At 45.6% G+C, this 20,741-nt stretch overlaps 1 protein-coding gene across 30 annotated transcripts in view; it reads right to left on the bottom strand.

The window, feature by feature from the left end:
- Nucleotides 1-20,741, bottom strand: part of LOC128686186 (nucleolar protein dao-5) — a 1,503,768-nt gene that overhangs the window by 7,581 nt on the left and 1,475,446 nt on the right. For all 30 annotated transcript variants that reach the window (XM_053772972.2, XM_053772989.2, XM_053772979.2 and 27 more), the window contains one exon: nucleotides 2,881-3,612. In XM_053772972.2, the coding sequence (XP_053628947.1) occupies nucleotides 2,881-3,612 (732 nt within the window). The remainder of the gene's footprint in view (nucleotides 1-2,880; nucleotides 3,613-20,741) is intronic.

The raw sequence follows: 20,741 nt of genomic DNA, 5'->3' as shown, positions 1-20,741 counted from the left end.
CTTCCTGCAGAGATGGGGACTGGAGCTCTTCCTGCAGAGATGGGGACTGGAGCTCTTCCTGTAGAGATGGGAACTGGAGCTCTTCTTGTAGAGCTGGGGACTGGAGCTCTTCCTGTAGAGATGGGAACTGGAGCTCTTCCTGCAGAGATGGGGACTGGAGCTCTTCCTGCAGAGATGGGGACTGGAGCTCTTCCTGCAGAGATGGGGACTGGAGCTCTTCCTGCAGAGATGGGGACTGGAGCTCTTCCTGCAGAGATGGGAACTGGAGCTCTTCTTGTAGAGCTGGGGACTGGAGCTCTTCCTGTAGAGATGGGGACTGGAGCTCTTCCTGTAGAGATGGGAACTGGAGCTCTTCCTGCAGAGATGGGGACTGGAGCTCTTCCTGCAGAGATGGGGACTGGAGCTCTTCCTGTAGAGATGGGGACTGGAGCTCTTCTTGTAGAGATGGGGACTGGAGCTCTTCCTGTAGAGATGGGGACTGGAGCTCTTCCTGCCGAGATGGGGACTGGAGCTCTTCCTGCCGAGATGGGGACTGGAGCTCTTCCTGCCGAGATGGGGACTGGAGCTCTTCCTGCAGAGATGGGGACTGGAGCTCTTCCTGTACAGATGGGGACTGGAGCTCTTCCTGTACAGATGGGGACTGGAGCTCTTCCTGTAGAGATGGGGACTGGAGCTCTTCTTGTAGAGCTGAGGACTGGAGCTCTTCCTGTAGAGATGGGGACTGGAGCTCTTCCTGTAGAGATGGGAACTGGAGCTCTTCCTGTAGAGATGGGAACTGGAGCTCTTCCTGTAGAGCTGGGGACTGGAGCTCTTCCTGTAGATCTGGGGACTGGAGATCTCCCTGCAGAGATGTGGACTGGAGCTCTTCCTGTAGAGATGGGAACTGGAGCTCTTCCTGTAGAGATAGGGACTGGAGCTCTTCCTGTAGAGCTGGGGACTGGAGCTCTTCTTGTAGAGATGGGGACTGGAGATCTCCCTGCAGAGATGTGGACTGGAGCCCTTCATGTAGAGCTGGGGACTGGAGCTCTTCCTGCAAAGATGGGGACTGGAGCTCTTCTTGTAGAGATGGGGACTGGAGATCTCCCTGTAGAGATGTGGACTGGAGCTCTTCCTGTAGAGATGGGGACTGGAGCCCTTCCTGTAGAGCTGGGGACTGGAGCCCTTCCTGTAGAGCTGGGGACTGGAGCTCTTCCTGCAGAGATGGGGACTGGAGCTCTTCATGTAGAGATGGGGACTGGAGCTCTTCATGTAGAGATGGGGACTGGAGCCCTTCCTGCAGAGATGAGGACTGGAGCTCTTCCTGTAAAGATGATGACTGGAGCTCTTCCTGCAGAGATGAGGACTGGAGCTCTTCCTGCAGAGATGAGGACTGGAGCTCTTCCTGTAGAGATGGGGACTGGAGCTCTTCCTGTAGAGATGGGGACTGGAGCTCTTCCTGCAGAGATGGGGACTGGAGCTCTTCCTGCAGAGATGGGGACTGGAGCTCTTCCTGCAGAGATGGGGACTGGAGCTCTTCCTGCAGAGATGGGGACTGGAGCTCTTCCTGCAGAGATGGGGACTGGAGCTCTTCTTGTACAGATGGGGACTGGAGATCTTCCTGTAGAGATGGGAACTGGAACTCTTCGTGTAGAGATGGGGACTGGAGCTCTTCATGTAGAGATGGGGACTGGAGCTCTTCGTGTAGAGATGGGGACTGGAGCTCTTCCTGCAGAGATGAGGACTGGAGCTCTTCCTGCAGAGACGGGGACTGGAGCTCTTCCTGTAGAGATGGGGACTGGAGCTCTCCCTGTAGAGATGGAGACTGGAGCTCTTCCTGTAGAGATGGGGACTGGAGCTCTCCCTGTAGAGATGGGGACTGGAGCTCTTCCTGCAGAGATGGGGACTGGAAACCTGTATTTCTTGGTGAGGAAGTAAGCTCTTCGACTACCAGTGAGAAAGCAGCTTCTTTGCAAACTGGTGAGGAAGGAACTTCATGTACAGGCAAGGCAGTAACTTCTTCATGCACTGGTGAGGAAGTATCTTCATGCACTTGTGAAAAATGAACTTCATGTTTATAAAGGCAATTCTCTTCATTTTCAGATGGTGATTGAATCTCTTTGTTAACAGACTGGGAATGACTGTCATGTTGTGGGGAACAAATATCTCGAGTAACAGATGAGTGGACATTATTAAATTCTGCTGGACAATACGTCTCATCATGGAGGAAGGGAGCTTCAGTGAGTTGAGTTGGGGAGTAGTTATTCTCATGAATATCCTTATCAAATGATGAAGAAGAATGAATATCTTCATGTAATGATTTAAGTGAATTACTATCTTGAGAAGTAGAGCTTGTATCATTTAGAGAAGAAGGGGAATGTACATTATCTTGCATGGACAATGAGGACTGAACACTATCATGTATGGAAGATAAAGAATGAGTATCCTCATTTAAAGAAGATTGGATGGATTCATCTTCATGAGGGGAAGAATTTGTATCATGCAGAGAAGACAAAGAATTAACACCATTGTGCAGAGAGGATTGGGAACTTATGTAATCATGCAGAGATGAAGAATGAGCATCCCCATTTATGGAGGATGAGGAGTATGTATCATCCTGTAGAGAAGATGGTGAGTGAACAGCAGAATCATTCTCAGTGAGAGAGAGTGGAGAATGTGCATCATTATCCTCATGCATAGGTAACTGGAAATACCTATCAGTATCATTCTTATGGAAAGATTCTGAAAAGACCTGAGAATAATTTTTATTTGAGACAGATTCAATACAAATAGAGGATTTAGGTGCAAGTAAAGATATGGGGCCATCTTGGAAATCAGAGGTAGTAAGAACAGAGGATGAATCTGCATCAGAAGAGGTGTCAAAAGAGTCATTCCAAGAAATACCTGAAGGAGGGACAATGTCCATGGGTGAAGGTTTTTTTGTTGCAGGTGGGCTCAGAGGAAGTTGCTGCTGCTGCTGTAAGGGCTGAGACTGGAATGGTTTAGTTTCATGAGTTGGCTCAGCTTTCTTGAATTCAGTAACTGGTTCTAACTTCTTGGGCTCAGGATCCTTAACTTCAGATGCCTTTGGCTCACTAAACATAGACAGAACTGATGCAGGTTCTGACACTGGAGGTTCACTTGATTTTACCTCTGGTGTCTTTGATTCTAAGGGTTCTGTTTCTTGTACCTTAGCTTCTAATGGTTTTGTCTCCAGTTCTTTTGAATCAGCGAGTTTTGGCTCTTCTTTAACTTCAGTTAATTTAGTATCTTTCTTTATATCATAAGGCTTAGTTTCAGCTTTGGCATCTAACTTAGAATTAAAACTATCTCCATCTATGATTTTTCCTTCAGGAATCTTACTTTCAGAGATCTCTGATTCCTGAGATTTTGCTTCAATTGGTTTAGGTGCTGGTTTCTTTTCATCAGTTTTGTCATCAACCTTAGACTCTAGAGTTGTGGCAGTGGTAGGCTTAGGTTGCTCCTGAGAATGGGACTTTGCTTCGGATGCAATGGAGGACACGGGTGTGCCAGCGAGTGATCCCTGGCTTATCTTAGTAGGTTCAGGCGTTTGTCGCGTCCGGGATTCCAACACATGGCGATACTCAGAGGAAGGAGTTCCACGTGCTGATTCACCTGGTAAAGAATTTTGTATATTAGTAACAAATCAATGAGAAATTTCTACTTTGTAATTTTGGTATAATGTAAAAGCTTGTTAACTGATTTAGTTTCTGTGGCTCTTGAAAGGAATGAATATATATATTATTATTCTTGAATTACTTATGCAGATAATTGATACTTCTAATATATCATGAAATGCCAGTTCTTTTTAAGAACTAGCAAACTGTAAAATTAAACTACATATCTCTGCTAATATTAACAATGAAAAGCAGATCATAATGCACAAACTAGACACTGACTGCCACAACAGACACCTGGAAGCATCTGAAAGCTGTTCAGCCAGGTCACACTCTCAGGAACTCTCTACCATTCATCTTTCATATTATCTCTGTGTAATGTCATGAGAAGACAAGATCTTGACTATCTTATGGGGTGCTCTACATATAAAAGGCAGAAACTGTGTACATACATACATACATACATATATATATATATATACACACACATATATACATATATATACACACGTATATACATACACCCGTCATGCATGCTGAATAGGTAAAATTGGACAATTGGCAAGAACTCGTTTAAAATTTTCTCTTATAGGTTTAAAGATATATTTTTTCATTTATGTTAATGTAAAAATTCATAATTTTGTACCAACAGAACCTTAGAAAACTTACCTAACCTTATTATAACAAGCACAATTATATTTATCCTAGTCCAACTAAATATATATTTTAGATAAGTTTACAATAATTTAATAATAAACAAACACAATGAAATATATATTTTTTGTTAGGTTCAGAATGATTTTTGTGAAATTATTCAATATACAAATTTTCACTTGCCTTATTTGGCAAAAAGAGCATTGCTATTTAAGCCAAAATCGCAAGTTTTACTGATTCAGTACGGTCCGTGTGTGTGTGAGAGAGAGAGAGAGAGAGAGAGAGTGTACTCACCTAGTTGTACTCACCTAGTTGAGGTTGCAGGGGTCGAGTCCAAGCTCCTGGCCCCGCCTCTTCACTGGTCGCTACTAGGTCACTCTCCCTGAACCATGAGCTTTATCGTACCTCTGCTTAAAGCTATGTATGGATCCTGCCTCCACTACATCGCTTCCCAAACTATTCCACTTCCTGACTACTCTGTGGCTGAAGAAATACTTCCTAACATCCCTTTGATTCATCTGTGTCTTCAGCTTCCAACTGTGTCCCCTTGTTACTGTGTCCAGTCTCTGGAACATCCTGTCTTTGTCCACCTTGTCAATTCCTCTCAGTATTTTGTAAGTCGTTATCATGTCCCCTCTATCTCTCCTGTCCTCCAGTGTCGTCAGGTTGATTTCCCTTAACCTCTCCTCATAGGACATACCTCTTAACTCTGGGACTAGTCTTGTTGCAAACCTTTGCACTTTCTGTAGTTTCTTTACATGCTTGACTAGGTGTGGGTTCCAAACTGGTGCCGCATACTCCAATATGGGCCTAACGTACACGGTGTACAGGGTCCTGAACGATTCCTTATTAAGATGTTGGAATGCTGTTCTGAGGTTTGCCAGGCGCCCATATGCTGCGGCAGTTATTTGGTTGATGTGCGCTTCAGGAGATGTGCCTGGCGTTATACTCACCCCAAGATCTTTTTCCTTGAGTGATGTTTGTAGTCTCTGGCCCCCTAGACTGTACTCCGTCTGCGGTCTTCTTTGCCCTTCCCCAATCCTCATGACTTTGCACTTGGTGGGATTGAACTCCAGGAGCCAGTTGCTGGACCAGGTCTGCAGCCTGTCCAGATCCCTTTGTATTTCTGCCTGGACTTCGATTGAATGAACTCTTCTCATCAACTTCACGTCATCTGCAAACAGGGACACCTCGGAGTTTATTCCTTCCGTCATGTCGTTCACAAATACCAGAAACAGCACTGGTTCTAGGACTGACCCCTGTGGGACCCTGCTGGTCACAGGTGCCCACTCTGACACCTCGCCACGTACCATTACTCGCTGCTGTCTTCCTGACAAGTATTCCCTGATCCATTGCAGTGCCTTCCCTGTTATCCCTGCTTGGTCCTCCAGTTTTTGCACTAATCTCTTGTGTGGAACTGTGTCAAACGCCTTCTTGCAGTCCAAGAAAATGCAATCCACCCACCCCTCTCTCTCTTGTCTTACTCACCATGTCATAGAACTCCAGTAGGTTTGTGACACAGGATTTCCCGTCTCTGAAACCATGTTGGCTGCTGGTGATGAGATCATTCCTTTCTAGATGTTCCACCATTCTTCTCCTGACAATCTTTTCCATGATTTTGCATGCTATACATGTCAGTGACACTGGTCTGTAGTTTAATGCTTCATGTCTGTCTTCTTTTTTAAAGATTGGGACCACATTTGCTGTCTTCCATGCCTCAGGCAATCTCCCTGTTTCGATAGATGTATTGAATATTGTTGTTAGGGGTACACATAGCGCCTCTGCTCCCTCTCTCAGGACCCATGGAGAGATGTTATCTAGCCCCATTGCCTTTGAGGTATCTAGCTCGCTCAGAAGCCTCTTCACTTCTTCCTCGGTTGTGTGTACTGTGTCCAGCACATGGTGGTGTGCCCCACCTCTCCGTCTTTCTGGAGCCCCTTCTGTCTCCTCTGTGAACACTTCTTTGAATCTCTTGTTGAGTTCCTCACATACTTCACGGTCATTTCTTGTTGTCTCTCCTCCTTCCTTCCTTAGCCTGATTACCTGGTCCTTGACGGTTGTTTTCTTCCTGATGTGGCTGTATAACAGCTTCGGGTCAGATTTGGCTTTTGCTGCTATGTCGTTTTCATATTGACGTTGGGCCTCCCTTCTTATCTGTGCATATTCGTTTCTGGCTCTACGACTGCTCTCCTTATTCTCCTGGGTCCTTTGCCTTCTATATTTCTTCCATTCCCTAGCACACTTGGTTTTTGCCTCCTTGCATCTTTGGGTGAACCATGGGCTCATCCTGGCTTTTTCATTATTCCTGTTACCCTTGGGTACAAACCTCTCCTCAGCCTCCTTGCACATTGTCGCTACATATTCCATCATCTCATTAACTGGCTTCCCTGCCAGTTCTCTGTCCCACTGAGCCTCATTCAGGAAGTTCCTCATTCCTGTGTAGTCCCCTTTCCTGTAGTTTGGTTTCATTTGTCCTGGCCTTCCTGCTTCCCCCTCCACTTGTAGCTCTACTGTGTATTCGAAGCTCAAAACCACATGATCGCTGGCCCCAAGGGGTCTTTCATATGTGATGTCCTCAATATCTGCACTACTCAAGGTGAATACTAAGTCCAGTCTTGCTGGTTCATCCTCTCCTCTCTCTTGTAGTGTCCCTTACGTGTTGGTACATGAAGTTTTCCAGTACCACCTCCATCATCTTAGCCCTCCATGTATCTTGGCCCCCATGTGGCTCCAAGTTCTCCCATTCGATCTCCTTGTGGTTAAAGTCGCCCATGATCAGGAGCTTTGCCCTGCATGCATGAGCTCTTCTGGCCACTGCAGCCAGTGTGTCAACCATCGCTCTATTGCTCTCATCATACTCTTGCCTTGGCCTCCTGCTGTTCTGTGGTGGGTTATACATCACTGCAATTATCACCTTGGGACCACCAGAGTGAAGCGTTCCCGCTATGTAATCACTTTCTTCTCCGCTGTCTCCTCTCTCCAGCTCATCAAAATTCCATCGGTGTTTGATCAGCAATGCCACTCCTCAACCCCCCCCTGTTCCTTCTGTCTTTTCTCAGGATCTGGTATCCCGCTGGAAAGATGGCATCTGTTATCATACCTGTAAGCTTGGTTTCTGTGATTGCTATGATGTCTGGTGATGCCTCTTTGACTCTTTCGTGCCACTCCTCCCACTTGTTTGTTATTCCATCAGCGTTTGTGTACCATACCTTCAGTTTCCTTTCCAACACTGTGGTTTGGGGGGCCTGTGGGGGTGGGAGACCTGGTAGCATACTGTGGGATTCTATGATTGGGGGTTGGGTGGAAGCTGTGGGTATGGATTGTATTGGGTGTTGGGATGGTGTGATAGGTTGTGGGGTTCTGAGGATAGTTGTGTGTGTGCTTGCCCTTGCTGCTCTGTTCTGCTCTGACTGACCTCTGCTGGTTCCACCCTTGTCTCCTTTCCTAGCTCCTTTCGCTTTTTTGTCCTCTCCCTCAGCTGCTGTCTCTCTGTTTGTGTTCTGTCTCTGTCTAGGAACATCTTCTTGTACTCTTCCGAGCTTTTCAACCGTGGTTTCTCTTGGAGGATCCTGTTCCGCACTGTTTCTGTCCTGAGAATCAGCTTGATCGGTCGGTTTCTCCCCTTCACGTACCCCCCTATTCTCTGAAAATTTACAATCTCATCCATGTCTTCTCCCCCTATTTCCGTGATGATTTTCTCAATCTTTCTTTCTTCCTGCCGTCTTTCAGTGTGTGTCCTTTCCTCTCTCTCCCGAAGCCCATGGATAATCACTGATTTTGCCCTTTCCTCCTCCCACTGCCTCTCCCTCTGTGACTCTGGTTTCTGTCTGTAAGTGGTCATTTTCTCCCTTGATTTTTCCAGTGGATCTTGGTAGTATGGTTGTGCCTCAGCATTCGACCTATCTCCCTCTCCATCTGCACCCATCTGCTCTTCCCTTCCACTCCCTGGCCCTTCTTTGCAGGCTGATATGACCTTAGCATAATTCATATCTCCTTCCTTCCTGTTCAGCCTCTCATCTTCGTATGGTGTGTCTTCTCTGGTCACTACCCCTGAGACTTGCTTCAGCCTGTTTACCTCAAATTCTAAGATCTTTACCCTGGCTACTACAGTTTCGACTTGTGCCTCCCAATTCTTCATCTCCTTCTCCAACCTCTTTTCCCATTTCGCAGAGAGCTCTTTCTCCATTTTTTTCAGAAAGCTCTCCTAATTTTCTCTCCCATTCTTGCTCTATCCTTTTCCACTGTTCCTCCATCCATTCCTCCCTACCAGTACCATTGTCATCTGATCCCTGATTCCTGCGAGTCCCAACCATTTTCTTTTTAGTGAAAGAGAGAAAAAGAAAAAGGGGGAGAGAGTGAGAGATAGGGAGAGAGAGAAGTGGAGCCTAGAAGGAGGGGAAAAGAAGGGAAAAAGGGAGAGAAAGTGAGAGAGAGGGGGGAGTGACAAGGGAAGAGAGAGAGAAAAGAAGAGGAAGAGAGAAAGAGAGGAAGAGAGAGAGGGAGAGGGAGAGAAAGAGAGGAAGAGAGAGGATGAGAGAGAGAGGGAGAGAGAGAGAGAGGGAGAGAGAGAGAGAGGAAGAGAGAGAGAGGAGAGGAGAGGAGAGAGAGGAGAGGAGAGAGAGGAGAGAGGAGAGGGAGAGAGATGGGGGGGGGAAAGGAAGGGTTATAGGGTCACTTCACAGGAAGGTGTAAAATCCTGTATATGTGTGTGTGTGTGTGTGTGCTACAGCTATTCAAGTGCCTAACAGCAGAGTTGTTCTCACCTAGTGTGTGTGCATATGTTTATGTAAACAGTCCTTATTTCCCACGTATGTACTACATATGTACGTATTGTATATGTACCCGATCTCTTGGTTCCCACTGTAGTCTTATGCGTTTAAAATTACGTTCAAAAATAAATACACTAGGCTTCGCCTATATGCCGCTACCTCTAAATTCTATTAAATGCCAGTAAATGCTGCTTATTCTAATTCTGATAGCTCGAGGAGAGTGACCCCCAATTCCAGCTAGAGACAGGTACTATTGACCCCATGCAACTCAAACTAGGTGAATATTACTTGCGGCTGGCAGTGGAGTAACGTTGCAGGTCTGTCCTGTCCCAGAAGTTGAAGATGTTTGATGCTTCTCGGTAATTTTTCCACTAACTTCCTGTATGCACTATAGTCTCTAGCTCTTCTAATTTTTTCACTCACTCACTGTATTTACTGACACATCTATACATATCTCTTATCTCCCTGGTCTTGAGTCGCACTTATTCCTCAAATACCCCACTGCATTATTATGGCAACACTATTTAGGCCTGACAACAGTTCCACCCTTCCAACGGCCCCCACTAAACACTCAGCCACTATTTCCTTTTTCTTTTCTTGATCACTTATATTTCCTTTTTTCAGGGCTTAAGTGATTATATGCACTCTTATGCATGCACACACCTATATCCCACACTCTATTCCTTATGGCACAGTCAGAAATTACCACCAAAACACGAGCTCAAACCGCGTGACTCCTCCACGAGTGTGTGTGTGTGTGTGTGTGTGTGTGTGTGTACTCACCTATTTGTACTCACCTATTTGTGGTTGCAGGGGTCGAGTCACAGCTCCTGGCCCCGCCTCTTCGCTGATTGCTACTAGGTCCTCTCTCTCCCTGCCCCATGTGTGTGTGTGAGGGTGTGAGAGAGAGAGAGAGTGAGAGAGTGAGAGTGAGAGAGAGTGAGAGTGAGTGAGAATGAGTGAGTGAGAGTGAGAGTGAGTGAGTGAGAGTAAGAGAGAGTGAGAGAGAGTGAGAAAGAGTGAGAGTGAGAAAGAGTGAGAGTGAGAAAGAGTGAGAGTGAGAAAGAGTGAGAGTGAGTGAGAGTGAGTGAGAGTGAGAGAGAGAGAGTGAGAGTGAACGTACGTACCAGTCGGCAGATCTCGGATCCAAGCTGGTAACCCCAAAATGGTACAATCAAGTCGTCAATTTGGGCATGCCATCGGTAAGGGTTGAGCACAATGCGTAAATCTCTCATGGAAGCAAATTCCAGTAGAAGATCACCAGGGAAACTAATCTGGTCGACAACAAGGAAAGAAGCAGTAAAGTCTCTACCTTGGATAGAAAGGGTGAGGGAAGTCAGGCCTCAGACATGCAGGTGAGAACCAGCTACTCCACTAAGGGAGGACACACGAGTTGGTTCTACAAGAAGGACATGGCGTAACTGCTTATCCTTAAACAAACTAGACCTGATAATATTGACTTGCGCCTGAACACATGAACAGGTGCATTAAGAACAGTTGCTTGTACTATGGGACCTATTGTTGCATTAGGAGTTATGTGCAAACAAAAAGGAGGGTTTTCATCAGAAAAGGTTTGTTCCACTTTATCCCCAAAATCATCTTCGTCAGAGACATGTAAAGCAACATCACCAGCGGGATTGTCGTTCTCAAGACTGCTTAAGGCATCATAGGAATTACAAATGGGGATGTTGTACTCATTATCACCTGTCACCATGGGACGGTTTGACGTGTGTACATGTGTGTGTGTACTCGCCTAATTGTGGTTGTAGGTGTCGAGACTCAGCTCCTGGCCCCGCCTCTTCACTGATCACTACTAGGTCCTCTCTCTCTCTCTCTCTCTCTGCTTCCAGAGCTTTGTCATACCTCGTCTTAATGCTATGTATGGTTCCCGCCTCCACTACATCACTTGTTAGGCTATTCCACTTCCTGACGACTCTATGACTGAAGAAATACTTCCTAACATCCCTCTGACTCGTCCAAGTCTTCAGCTTCCAATTGTGACCCCGTGTTTCTGTGTCCCCTCTCTGGAGCAACCTGTCTCTGTCCACCTTATCTATTCCACACAGTATTTTGTATGTTATGTCTCCCCTGAACCGCCTGCTTGTGTGTGTGTGTGTACGTGTGTGTGTGTGTACGTGTGTACGTGTGTGTGTGTGTGTGTGTGTGTGTGTGTGTGTGTGTGTGTGTGTGTGTGTGTGTGTGTGTGTGTGTGTGTACTCACCTATTTGTGGTTGCAAGGGTCGAGTCATAGCTCCTGGCTCCACCTCATGACTGATTGCTACTAGGTCCTCTCTCTCCCTGCTCCATGAGCTTTATCATACCTCACCTTGTAAAGTAAAAGGACACAAGTGCAACTAATGTGACAGTTTTATTGTGGCAACGTTTCGCTCTCCAGGAGCTTTGTCAAGCCATTATGACTTGACAAAGCTTCTGGAGAGCGAAACGTTGCCACAATAAAAATGTTACATTAGTTGCACTTGTGTCCTTTTACTTTACATATTGTCAGTAATTCTACCAACTTTATTACAAACCTCATCTTAAAACTATGTATGGTTCCTGCCTCCACTACGTCGCTTTCTAGGCTATTCCACTGCCTGACAACTCTATGACTGAAGAAATACTTCCTAACATCCCTTTGATTCACCTGAGTCTTCAACTTCCAATTGTGACCTCTTGTTTCTGTGTCCCATCTCTGGAACATCCTATCTTTGTCCACCTTGTCTATTCCATGCAGTATTTTATATGTCGTTATCATGTCTCCCCTGACCCTCCAGTGTCGTCAGGCCGATTTCCCTTAACCTTTCTTCGTAGGACAATCCCCTTAGCTCTGGGACTAGTCTTGTTGCAAACCTTTGCACTTTCTCTAATTTCTTGACGTGCTTGACCAGGTGTGGATTCCAAACTGGTGCTGCATACTCCATTATGTGCCTGACGTAAATGGTGTACAGAGTCTTGAACGATTCCTTACTGAGGTATCGGAACGCTATCCTTAGGTTTGCCAGAAGCCCGTACGCTGCAGCAGTTATCTGATTGATGTGCACCTCAGGAGATGTGCTCAGTGTTATACCCACCCCAAAATCTTTTTCCTTGAGTGAGGTCTGCAGTCTTTGGCCACCTAGATTATACTGTGTCTGTGGTCTTCTTTGCCCTTCCCCAATCTTCCTGACTTTGCATTTGGCAGGGTTAAATTCAAGGAGCCAGTTGCTGGACCAGGCTTGTAGCCTGTCCAGGTCTCTTTGTAGTCCTGCCTGATCCTCAACCAATTTGATTCTCCTCATTAACTTCACATCATCTACAAACAAGGACACTTCTGAGTCTATCCCTTCCGTGTGTGTGTGTATGTGTGTGTGTGTGTGTATATATGTATGTGTACATGTACGTGCGTGTACGTGTGTGTGTGTTTTTTTTTTTTTTTAGAATGTGGGGCAGAAGTTTGTGGATAAAGGAGGGTGAGTGTAGAATTGAAGAGGAGTGACTGGTGTAATTATGAGATATAAGGAGTGGTAAGGGAGAAAAAGTTAGAATATGAGAGGTATTAACAGTTGTAGTAATATAAAAAGTGTGGAGTATATGGATAGTAAAAGAGAGAATGGTGAGGGAGTGTAAAAAGAAAGCAAATGAGACAGTGGATGAGGCTCTGTCAACAAATTTTCCTAAGAATAAGAAAAAGTTTTAGGGAGAGATTAATAGGTTGAGAAAGCCTAGGGAGCAAATGAATTTGACAGTTAAAAACAGAAAAAGGGAGTTAGTAGATGGGAAGTTGAAGGTATTGGGAAGATGATAGGAATATTTTGCACTGTTAGATGTTGATGAAGAAAGGGAGGCAGTGATTTCATGTATTGGCCAGGGATGTATAACATCTTGTAGAAGTGACGAAGAGCCACCTATGAGAGGGAGGGAGGGAGGTGCTTGAGGCACTGGGTAAAATAAAAGGAGGGGGGGAAAGCAGCTGGGATTGATGGAATCATGGTAGAAATGTTAAAAGCAGGTGGGGATATAGTTTTACAGTGGTTGGTACTTTTGTTCAATAAATGTAAGAAGAAGGGAAGGTACCTAGAGACTGGCCGAGAGTATGCATAGTTCCTTTGTATTATGGGAAGGGGAACAAAAGAGAGTAAAAATAATAAGGAAATAAGCCTACTGAGTATACCAGGTAAAGAATATGATAAGAGTCGTTATTGAAAGAATTAAGGGTAAGATGAAGAGCAGGATCACAGATGAACAAGGAAGTTTTAGAAAGGGTAGGGGATATGTAGAAGCATACAAATGAACAATACTTAGATAAAGGTAGGGAAGTTTTCATTGCTTTCATGGATTTAGAAATAGCATATTATAGGCCGGATAGGGAAGAAATGTGGCAGATGTTGCAAGTGTATGAAACAGGTGGTAGGTTACTGAATACTGTTACAGAGTTTTTATGAGAACAGAGAGAGAGATTACTTTTCCAATAAAAGTAGGCCTTAGGGATGTGTGATGTCACCATGGTTGTTTAACATATTTATAAATGGGGTTGTAAAATAAGTGAATGCTAGGGTATTGGGAAGAGGTGTGGGATTATAATATGCAGATTATTATTATAATCAAAACCAAGTGCTATACCCATTAGGGTCAAACAGCACTGCTGGGCAGGGGGTGTTGCTGAAGCAGAGAGGAGCCAGGGGTGGAAAGGATAACAGGCAGAGTTAGAATGGGCTGTGAGGAGTGCTAAAGGAAGTATCATCGAAGTGTGGAATAAAATGGTTAGTGTCAAAAAGTCAAAGAAGGAGTCTTGAGTCAAAGGGTGTTAGAGCGGTGATGACATTGGAGGTAAATTCTGCGTGCTTGTTGAAAGACAGGACAGTCTAACAGAATATGGCAAACTGAAACTGGCACCTGACAATTCTCAGAGTGGAACAGGGCGCCTCTCCAGGAGATACCCGTAAGATGTGTGTGCCCGATGTGAAGATGGGAGAGAGTAGTCTCCTAACCTTGGCATTGATAAGGAGGCCAGAAACCTAAACATGGTCTGATGGAATATAACTTGATATGAGTCATATTGGACCAATGGTCTTGCCAATGGTTGAGAAAGTGGTTAGAGATTACAGTAAAATAGTCTGAGAATGGAATACCTCTATATGAAACTGGTAGGTCATGTACTGCTGACCACACAGCAGTCTACCTGCTCACTGCCCTGAGCATCAACATGACCAAGGTTATATATGAAGAACTGGCAGATGAGATGAATCAAATTTTTTAACAGCTTGCAAAGCACTAAAGAAGTCTAAGACTACTACAAGCATCAAGGTAGGCACAGATGCAATACGGATAATTGCAATGAGAACTGCATACAATTCAGCTGTAAAAATGCTAGAAGAGTCCAGTAAATGCTTTTGCACAATGGTGTCTGGGAACACTGCTGCAAACCTGACACCATCAGAGGATTTAGAACCATCAGTGTACACTGCAATGGCAAGAGAACAAGACTGGAAGTGGTTGAGAAAAAGAGAGCAAGAAGCAACTGTAGGTATTTGAGCTTTCACGCATGGCAGTGTGGAAGAACAGACATGAACTGTCAGAACTTGGAGAATATACAGAGAACTTTCCTGACAAGTATGATAAAGCACTTAAATTACTGGGAATAGTTGAAGTCCCTCGATTTGTACTCCCTGGAATGCAGGCAAGAAAGATACATGATAATATACACCTGGAAAATCCTAGAAGGACTAGTCCCAAATCTACACACAAAAATCACTCCCTATAAAAGCAAGAGACTTAGCAGGAGATGCAACATCCCCCAAATGAAAAGAAGGGGTGCCACGAGTATGCTAAAAGACAACACAATAAGTGTCAGGGGCCCAAGATTGTTCAACTGCCTCCCAGCATCCATAAGAGGGATTACCAATAGACCCTCCTGGCTAGCTTCAAGAAGGCATTGGACAGGCACCTACAGTTAGTACCTGATCAGCAAGCCTGTGGCTCGTAAGTCGGTTTGTGTGCAGCCAGCAGTAACAGCCTGGTTGATCAGGCCCCTGATCCACTGCAAGGCCTGGTCATGGATCGAGCTGTGGGGATGTTGACCCCCAAAACCCCTTCCAGGTACACCTCCCAGGGTGAAGAGAAAAGTTAGATGATGGATGAATACATAAAGGGGGAAACTGAAGAAAAGTCAAAAGCGAGTGAAAATGAAGGGAAAAGGGATGGAGTAAATGGGCAGAGAATAAATAATGGACCTCTACTAACGTCCATTACTATCCTGTATGTAGAAGGATCGTGAAGGTCATGGTAGAGCAGACAAAATAACAGCAATGGGCATCACAGCGATCATTCAAGGATGTAACATTTGCCTCTGCATAGAGGCCCTCAACAAGAGAGGGGGGAAAAAGCACCTAGACATAAACAAGTCCTGATGATGGATGGGATGAAGTTTAGAGAGAGTTGTGGGAGCAACTGCAGAATATATCTGGTCGCCACAGTATAGTTTCAACAAAATTAAGCCTGAATGCAGTCGAAGAAGAGTGCGACTGCATTTGCCCCCAAGAAAGATGAGCGAGTATAATATGAAGAATCTAATACAAAATGGGAGTTGTCACAGTTGCTTTTTGTTGATGACCCTGTGCTTTTGGGGTATTCTGAAGATTATTATTATTATTATAATCAAAAAGAAGCGCTAAGAAACAAGGGCTATACAGCGCTGCAGGGTAGGGAAGGAAGCGAGGGTATTGGATGGCAGAAGGGAGGGGGGATGATCAGCAGGTTACAGAAAACAGCGGGGCAAGGGATAGTACGGGGGTAGAGGGTAGCAAGAGATTGAAGTAGAAAGGGCTGAAGGTATCAGAATTTGTGAAGTCAGTCAGTTGTTGTCAAAAAGTCAATGAGAGAGTCTGGATGAAAGGTGGGTCCATCAGCGAGAAGGGAAGGTAAAGAGAGAGCAGCGGAGCGAAGATGACGACAGAGGTAAATTCTGCGTGCTCGTTGATAAAGTGGGCAGTCCAACAGAATGTGGCTGACTGATAATGGAGCTTGGCAATTCTCACAAGAGAGGAGCAAGACGCCTCTCCATGAGATATCCATGAGTAAGACGAGTATGGCCAATGCGAAGACGGGAGAGAGTAGTCTCCCAACCTCGACACTGGTGATAAGAAGACGGCCAGTAACCTATACTCGGTTTAATAGATTGAAGTTTGTTGCCGAGCATAGTAGACCAATGTTGTTGCCAACGGGTGTGAAGGTGGGAAGATATTACAGCAAAATAGTCCGTAAATGGTATACCTCTATAAGAAACTGGTAGGTCATGTACTGCTGACCGCACAGCAGTGTCTGCCTGTTCATTGCCCTGTACGTCAACATGACCAGGGACCCAACAAAAAACAATATCTTTATGCTTGGTAAAGATGCGGGGTAGCCAAAGTTGGATACGGAGGACTAAGGGGTAAGGTGTATCAAATTTTTGTATAGCCTGTAAAGCACTAAGGGAGTCTGAGACAACCACAAATGATGACACAGGCATAGATGCAATACGGATAAGTGCTGTAAGGATGGCATATAATTCAGCAGTAAAAATACTAGCCAAAGATAGTAAATGCCCTTGTACGACGCTGTCCGGAAACACTGCTGCGAATCCTACGCCGTCAGAAGACTTAGAGCCATCTGTGTACACAGCAATGGCATGAGAATGAGAGTGAAAGTGGTCAAGAAAAAGAGAGCGGGAAGCAACCGTAGACAGTTGGGCTTTCGAGCAAGGGAGGGAGAAAGAACAGACTCGAACAGCTGGAACTTCCCAGGGGGGTAGGGAAAAGTGAGATGCTACATGTACATAGAAAGGTGGTAGTTGAAGAGAAGACAAGAGCGAATGAAGGCGAAGAGAGAAGGGACGGAGTAAACAGGGGCGGCGAACAAATAAAGAATGTCTACTAATATCAGTGACCATTCTATAAATGGAAGGATTGCGGAGATTATGAGAGGGTACATAGTAGTGCAGGCAATGGGCATCACGGCGATCGGATAAGGATGGAACGTTCGCTTCTGTATAGAGGCTCTCGACAGGGGAAGAGCGAAAAGCACCAAGGCATAAACGTAATCCTTGGTGATGAATGGGGTTAAGGCTAGAGAGAGTAGCAGGAGATGCCGCTGAATAGATCTGGTCACCATAATCAAATTTCGATAAAATAAGGGTGGAATGTAGGCGAAGGAGGGTTCGACGATCAGCTCCCCATGAAAGATGAGCAAGGGTTTTAAGAAGGTTCAGCCGGCTGTGACAAGTTGCCTTCAGAGAGGTAATGTGAGGTTTCCAGGATAACCTACGATCAAAGAGGAGGCCCAGAAACTTGACTGTATCACGTTCAGGGATATGGGAGCCATAGAGGTACAAAGGATGATCGGAGATGACAGAGCGTCTAGTGAAAGTAATTTGGTGGGTTTTAGTGCTGGAAAATTTAAACCCACGTGTGGTGGCCCAATTGGAAACATGGTCGACTGCATGTTGGAGAGAAACTGTAATGAGGTGACAGTCAGCGCCTGCACAGGCAATAGCGAAGTCATCAACATAGAGTGATGACCAAATATTTGATGGAAGACTAGAGGCCAAATCATTAATAGCAAGGAGAAAAAGTGTTGTGCTCAGAACACATCCCTGGGGGATACCTTCAGCTTGGATAAAGTCCGGGGAGAGCACATTATTAACCCGAACACGGAAATGCCTGTCAGTTAAAAAGTTCTTAAGGAAGGATGGTAGATTGCCTCGAAGGCCTAAGGAGTGGGCTTGGGCTAAAATATTATACCTCCAAGTTGTGTCATATGCCTTCTCAAGGTCAAAAAATATGGCAATAACTGAGTGGTTATTCGCAAAGGCATTACGAACATACGTATCCAAGCGTAGTAAGGGGTCTATGGTAGAATGTCCCTTACGAAAGCCATATTGACGAGTGGAGAGACTGTTGTGTGTCTCTAAATACCACACTAAACGTCTATTTACTAGGCGTTCCATTACTTTGCAAACTGCACTGGTAAGAGCAATGGGACGATAGTGGGAGGTTTCATGTCCGGTAGTGCCTGGTTTGCGGAAAGGGAGAACAATGGCGGATTTCCACAGCTGTGGAAGAACTCCTTGTGACCAAATAAGATTGTAAAGGCGTAATAGGACTGCAAGGGCTGACTGATGTAAATGTTGTAGCATACGAATATGAATGTCGTCGGGCCCAGCTGCCGATGATCGACAAGCTGAGAGTGTTGCCTCCAGTTCTTGAAGTGTAAAAGGCACATTATACTGTTCTTCTCTGAGAGAAGAAAAGTCCAAGGGTGCTAACTCTCTGGCAGACTTTGAGGAAAGAAATGAGGGGCATAGATGGAGTCCCTGAGAAATACGGACCATTTGATTGCCAATTTCATTGGCAACATCTAGTGGGTTTGCTATATCAACACCGGCAACCCGCAGAACAGGAGCCGGGTCAGGAGTATATTTACCACTCAGTTTTCGTACTTTTTTCCAGACTGCACTCATAGAGGAAGCAGAGGTGATGGTGGAGACATAATCTCGCCAGCAAGTGCGTTTAGCATCACGGATGACACGGCGAGCGATCGCACGCTTCTGTTTAAAATCAAGGAGTCTCTCTGTGGTTCTATTGTACCGGTACCTGCCCCATGCAGTGCGTTTCAAACGTACTGCACGAGCACAAGCAGGAGACCACCAAGGCACACATTTCTGAGAATGCCTGCCCGAAGTTTGGGGTATAGAATGAGAAGCTGCGGTGAAAACGGAGGACGAGAAGAGGTGTAAAAGCTCATCGATGGAGGACAAAGAAGGAACCTCTTTAAAAACAGTTAGGTGTGAGTAAAGGTTCCAATTTGCCCGATTAAATTGCCAGCGTGGGGTGCGAAGAGGTGGCGAATATGAAGGGGAAGTAAGAATGATTGGGAAATGATCACTGTCATGTAAGTCCGGGAGAACAGACCAAGTGAAGTCTAATGCGGCGGAGGAAGAGCAGACTGAGAGATCGATGCAAGAGAGAGTATGAGTCCGAGGATCAAAATGGGTGAGAGTACCTGTATTTAAAACATGGAGGGGGTGGGTGGCAAGAAAAGCCTCTAACTGAATTCCACGGGAATCACAGTGAGACCCCCCCCCAGAGGAAATGGTGGGCATTAAAATCACCAAGTAACAGAATCGGTGGCGGTAATGACGAAACAAGGAAGGCAATATCCGGAATAGATAATGCCCGAGAAGGAGAGAGATATAAAGAACAGAGCGTATACCACCTATGTAAGTGGATACGGGCTGCTGTGTAATGCAGCGAAGTATGAACAAATAGCTGATGGTACGGAATATCAGTGCGTAGAAGAAGGGCACTTTCATTAAAGGTCCCATCAGGAAAAGGATCTGAAGAATACAATAAATTATAGCCTGAGATGTGAGAAATAACAGCAGAGTGTAAATTTGGTTCCTGTAAGCGAACACCAACAGGGGCAAACTGGGAGAGTAACATCTGAAGCTCACCCCGATTACCCGAGGCCGCGTATATTCCACTGTAAATAGGCCATGATTGGCAATGATAAAGATACTTGAAATCCGCAGGTAAGGGTTCCTACGGACTAGAGGGGTTAGAAAAGTCCACATGCGGAGGCAGTGGAAAACGTTCAAGCAGCGAAGGAACGGTGCGCTGTGAAGAAAGGAGTTGCGCAGATGGAGTAGAGGAGAGAGAAAGAGCGGAAGGTGGATCAGTGTCCATTGATGGTTTGGTCTCTGCAATATATTCAGAGATTGCTTCAAGTGTTTCGGAAATCAGAGACGTCGTATGGGAGACAATATTGGAAATGGTAGGGGGAGGATGAGTAAAGATTGGAACTGTATTGGACTGTACCAAGGTAGGGGGGGGGGCGAAAAGGGTGGAGGGAACTGGAGAAGCGTGGCAGGGGACAGAAGAGGCAGGAACCTGGGAGGTGGCAGAAGAGGAAGAAACTTGGGAGGGAACAGGGGAGGAAGGTACAGTATGAGGAGGAGGGTGAACCTCTACACTTGTAACTGAGCCAGTGAGAGGGGAAGAACCAGGGACAGAGACAGGGAGGGTAAAATGAGGAGGTGGAAGATGGGTAGGAGGTGTTAACGGACCTTTTTTTGACTTTTGAGAAGTAGAGGGACGATTGGGAGGAGGTGTCGTACGAGGTCTCGTCGATACTGAGGCTTGTGAGAGAGAACTCGAAGAAGCGAGATTAGACTGAGGTGTTGAAGTAGGGACGTCTGAGCCGAGGACAGCAAAAGGATTAGATACAGGAGTGACTATGGGAGAGGTAACCACAGAGGTGGGTGTAGAAGATGGGATACCAGAAGTGGGGGGACGTTTTGAAACACGGGAATAAGAAACACGTGGGAGTCTCCCTTGGAGGCGGAGATGAGAAACTGCCATGGCATAAGGGAGACCTTCTGTCTCTTTGAGGTAACGGATTTCCCGCTCGTTTAAATAGACTTGACAACGGCAAGAGTACGAAGGGTGAGCCTCATGACAGTTAAGGCAAGAGGGAGATCGATTGCAAGACATATTAGAATGGTCATCGGCACCACAGACTGGGCATTCGGCGATAGATCTGCAATATTTCGCTGGATGGCCAAATCGCCAGCAATTTCTACACTGTTGTGGTGTAGGGATCACCTTTTGAACTTGTAACCGATGTCCTGCTATATAAACTGAGGATGGGAGTTCTCGGCTGTCAAAAGTTAAACGAGCCACATTGCTAG

Source organism: Cherax quadricarinatus, chromosome 9, assembly GCF_038502225.1.
Source record: "Cherax quadricarinatus isolate ZL_2023a chromosome 9, ASM3850222v1, whole genome shotgun sequence".
Classification (NCBI taxonomy): domain Eukaryota; kingdom Metazoa; phylum Arthropoda; class Malacostraca; order Decapoda; family Parastacidae; genus Cherax; species Cherax quadricarinatus.
The sequence above is the reverse complement of the archived record's forward strand: the minus strand, read 5'-3'. Positions and strand labels throughout refer to the sequence as shown.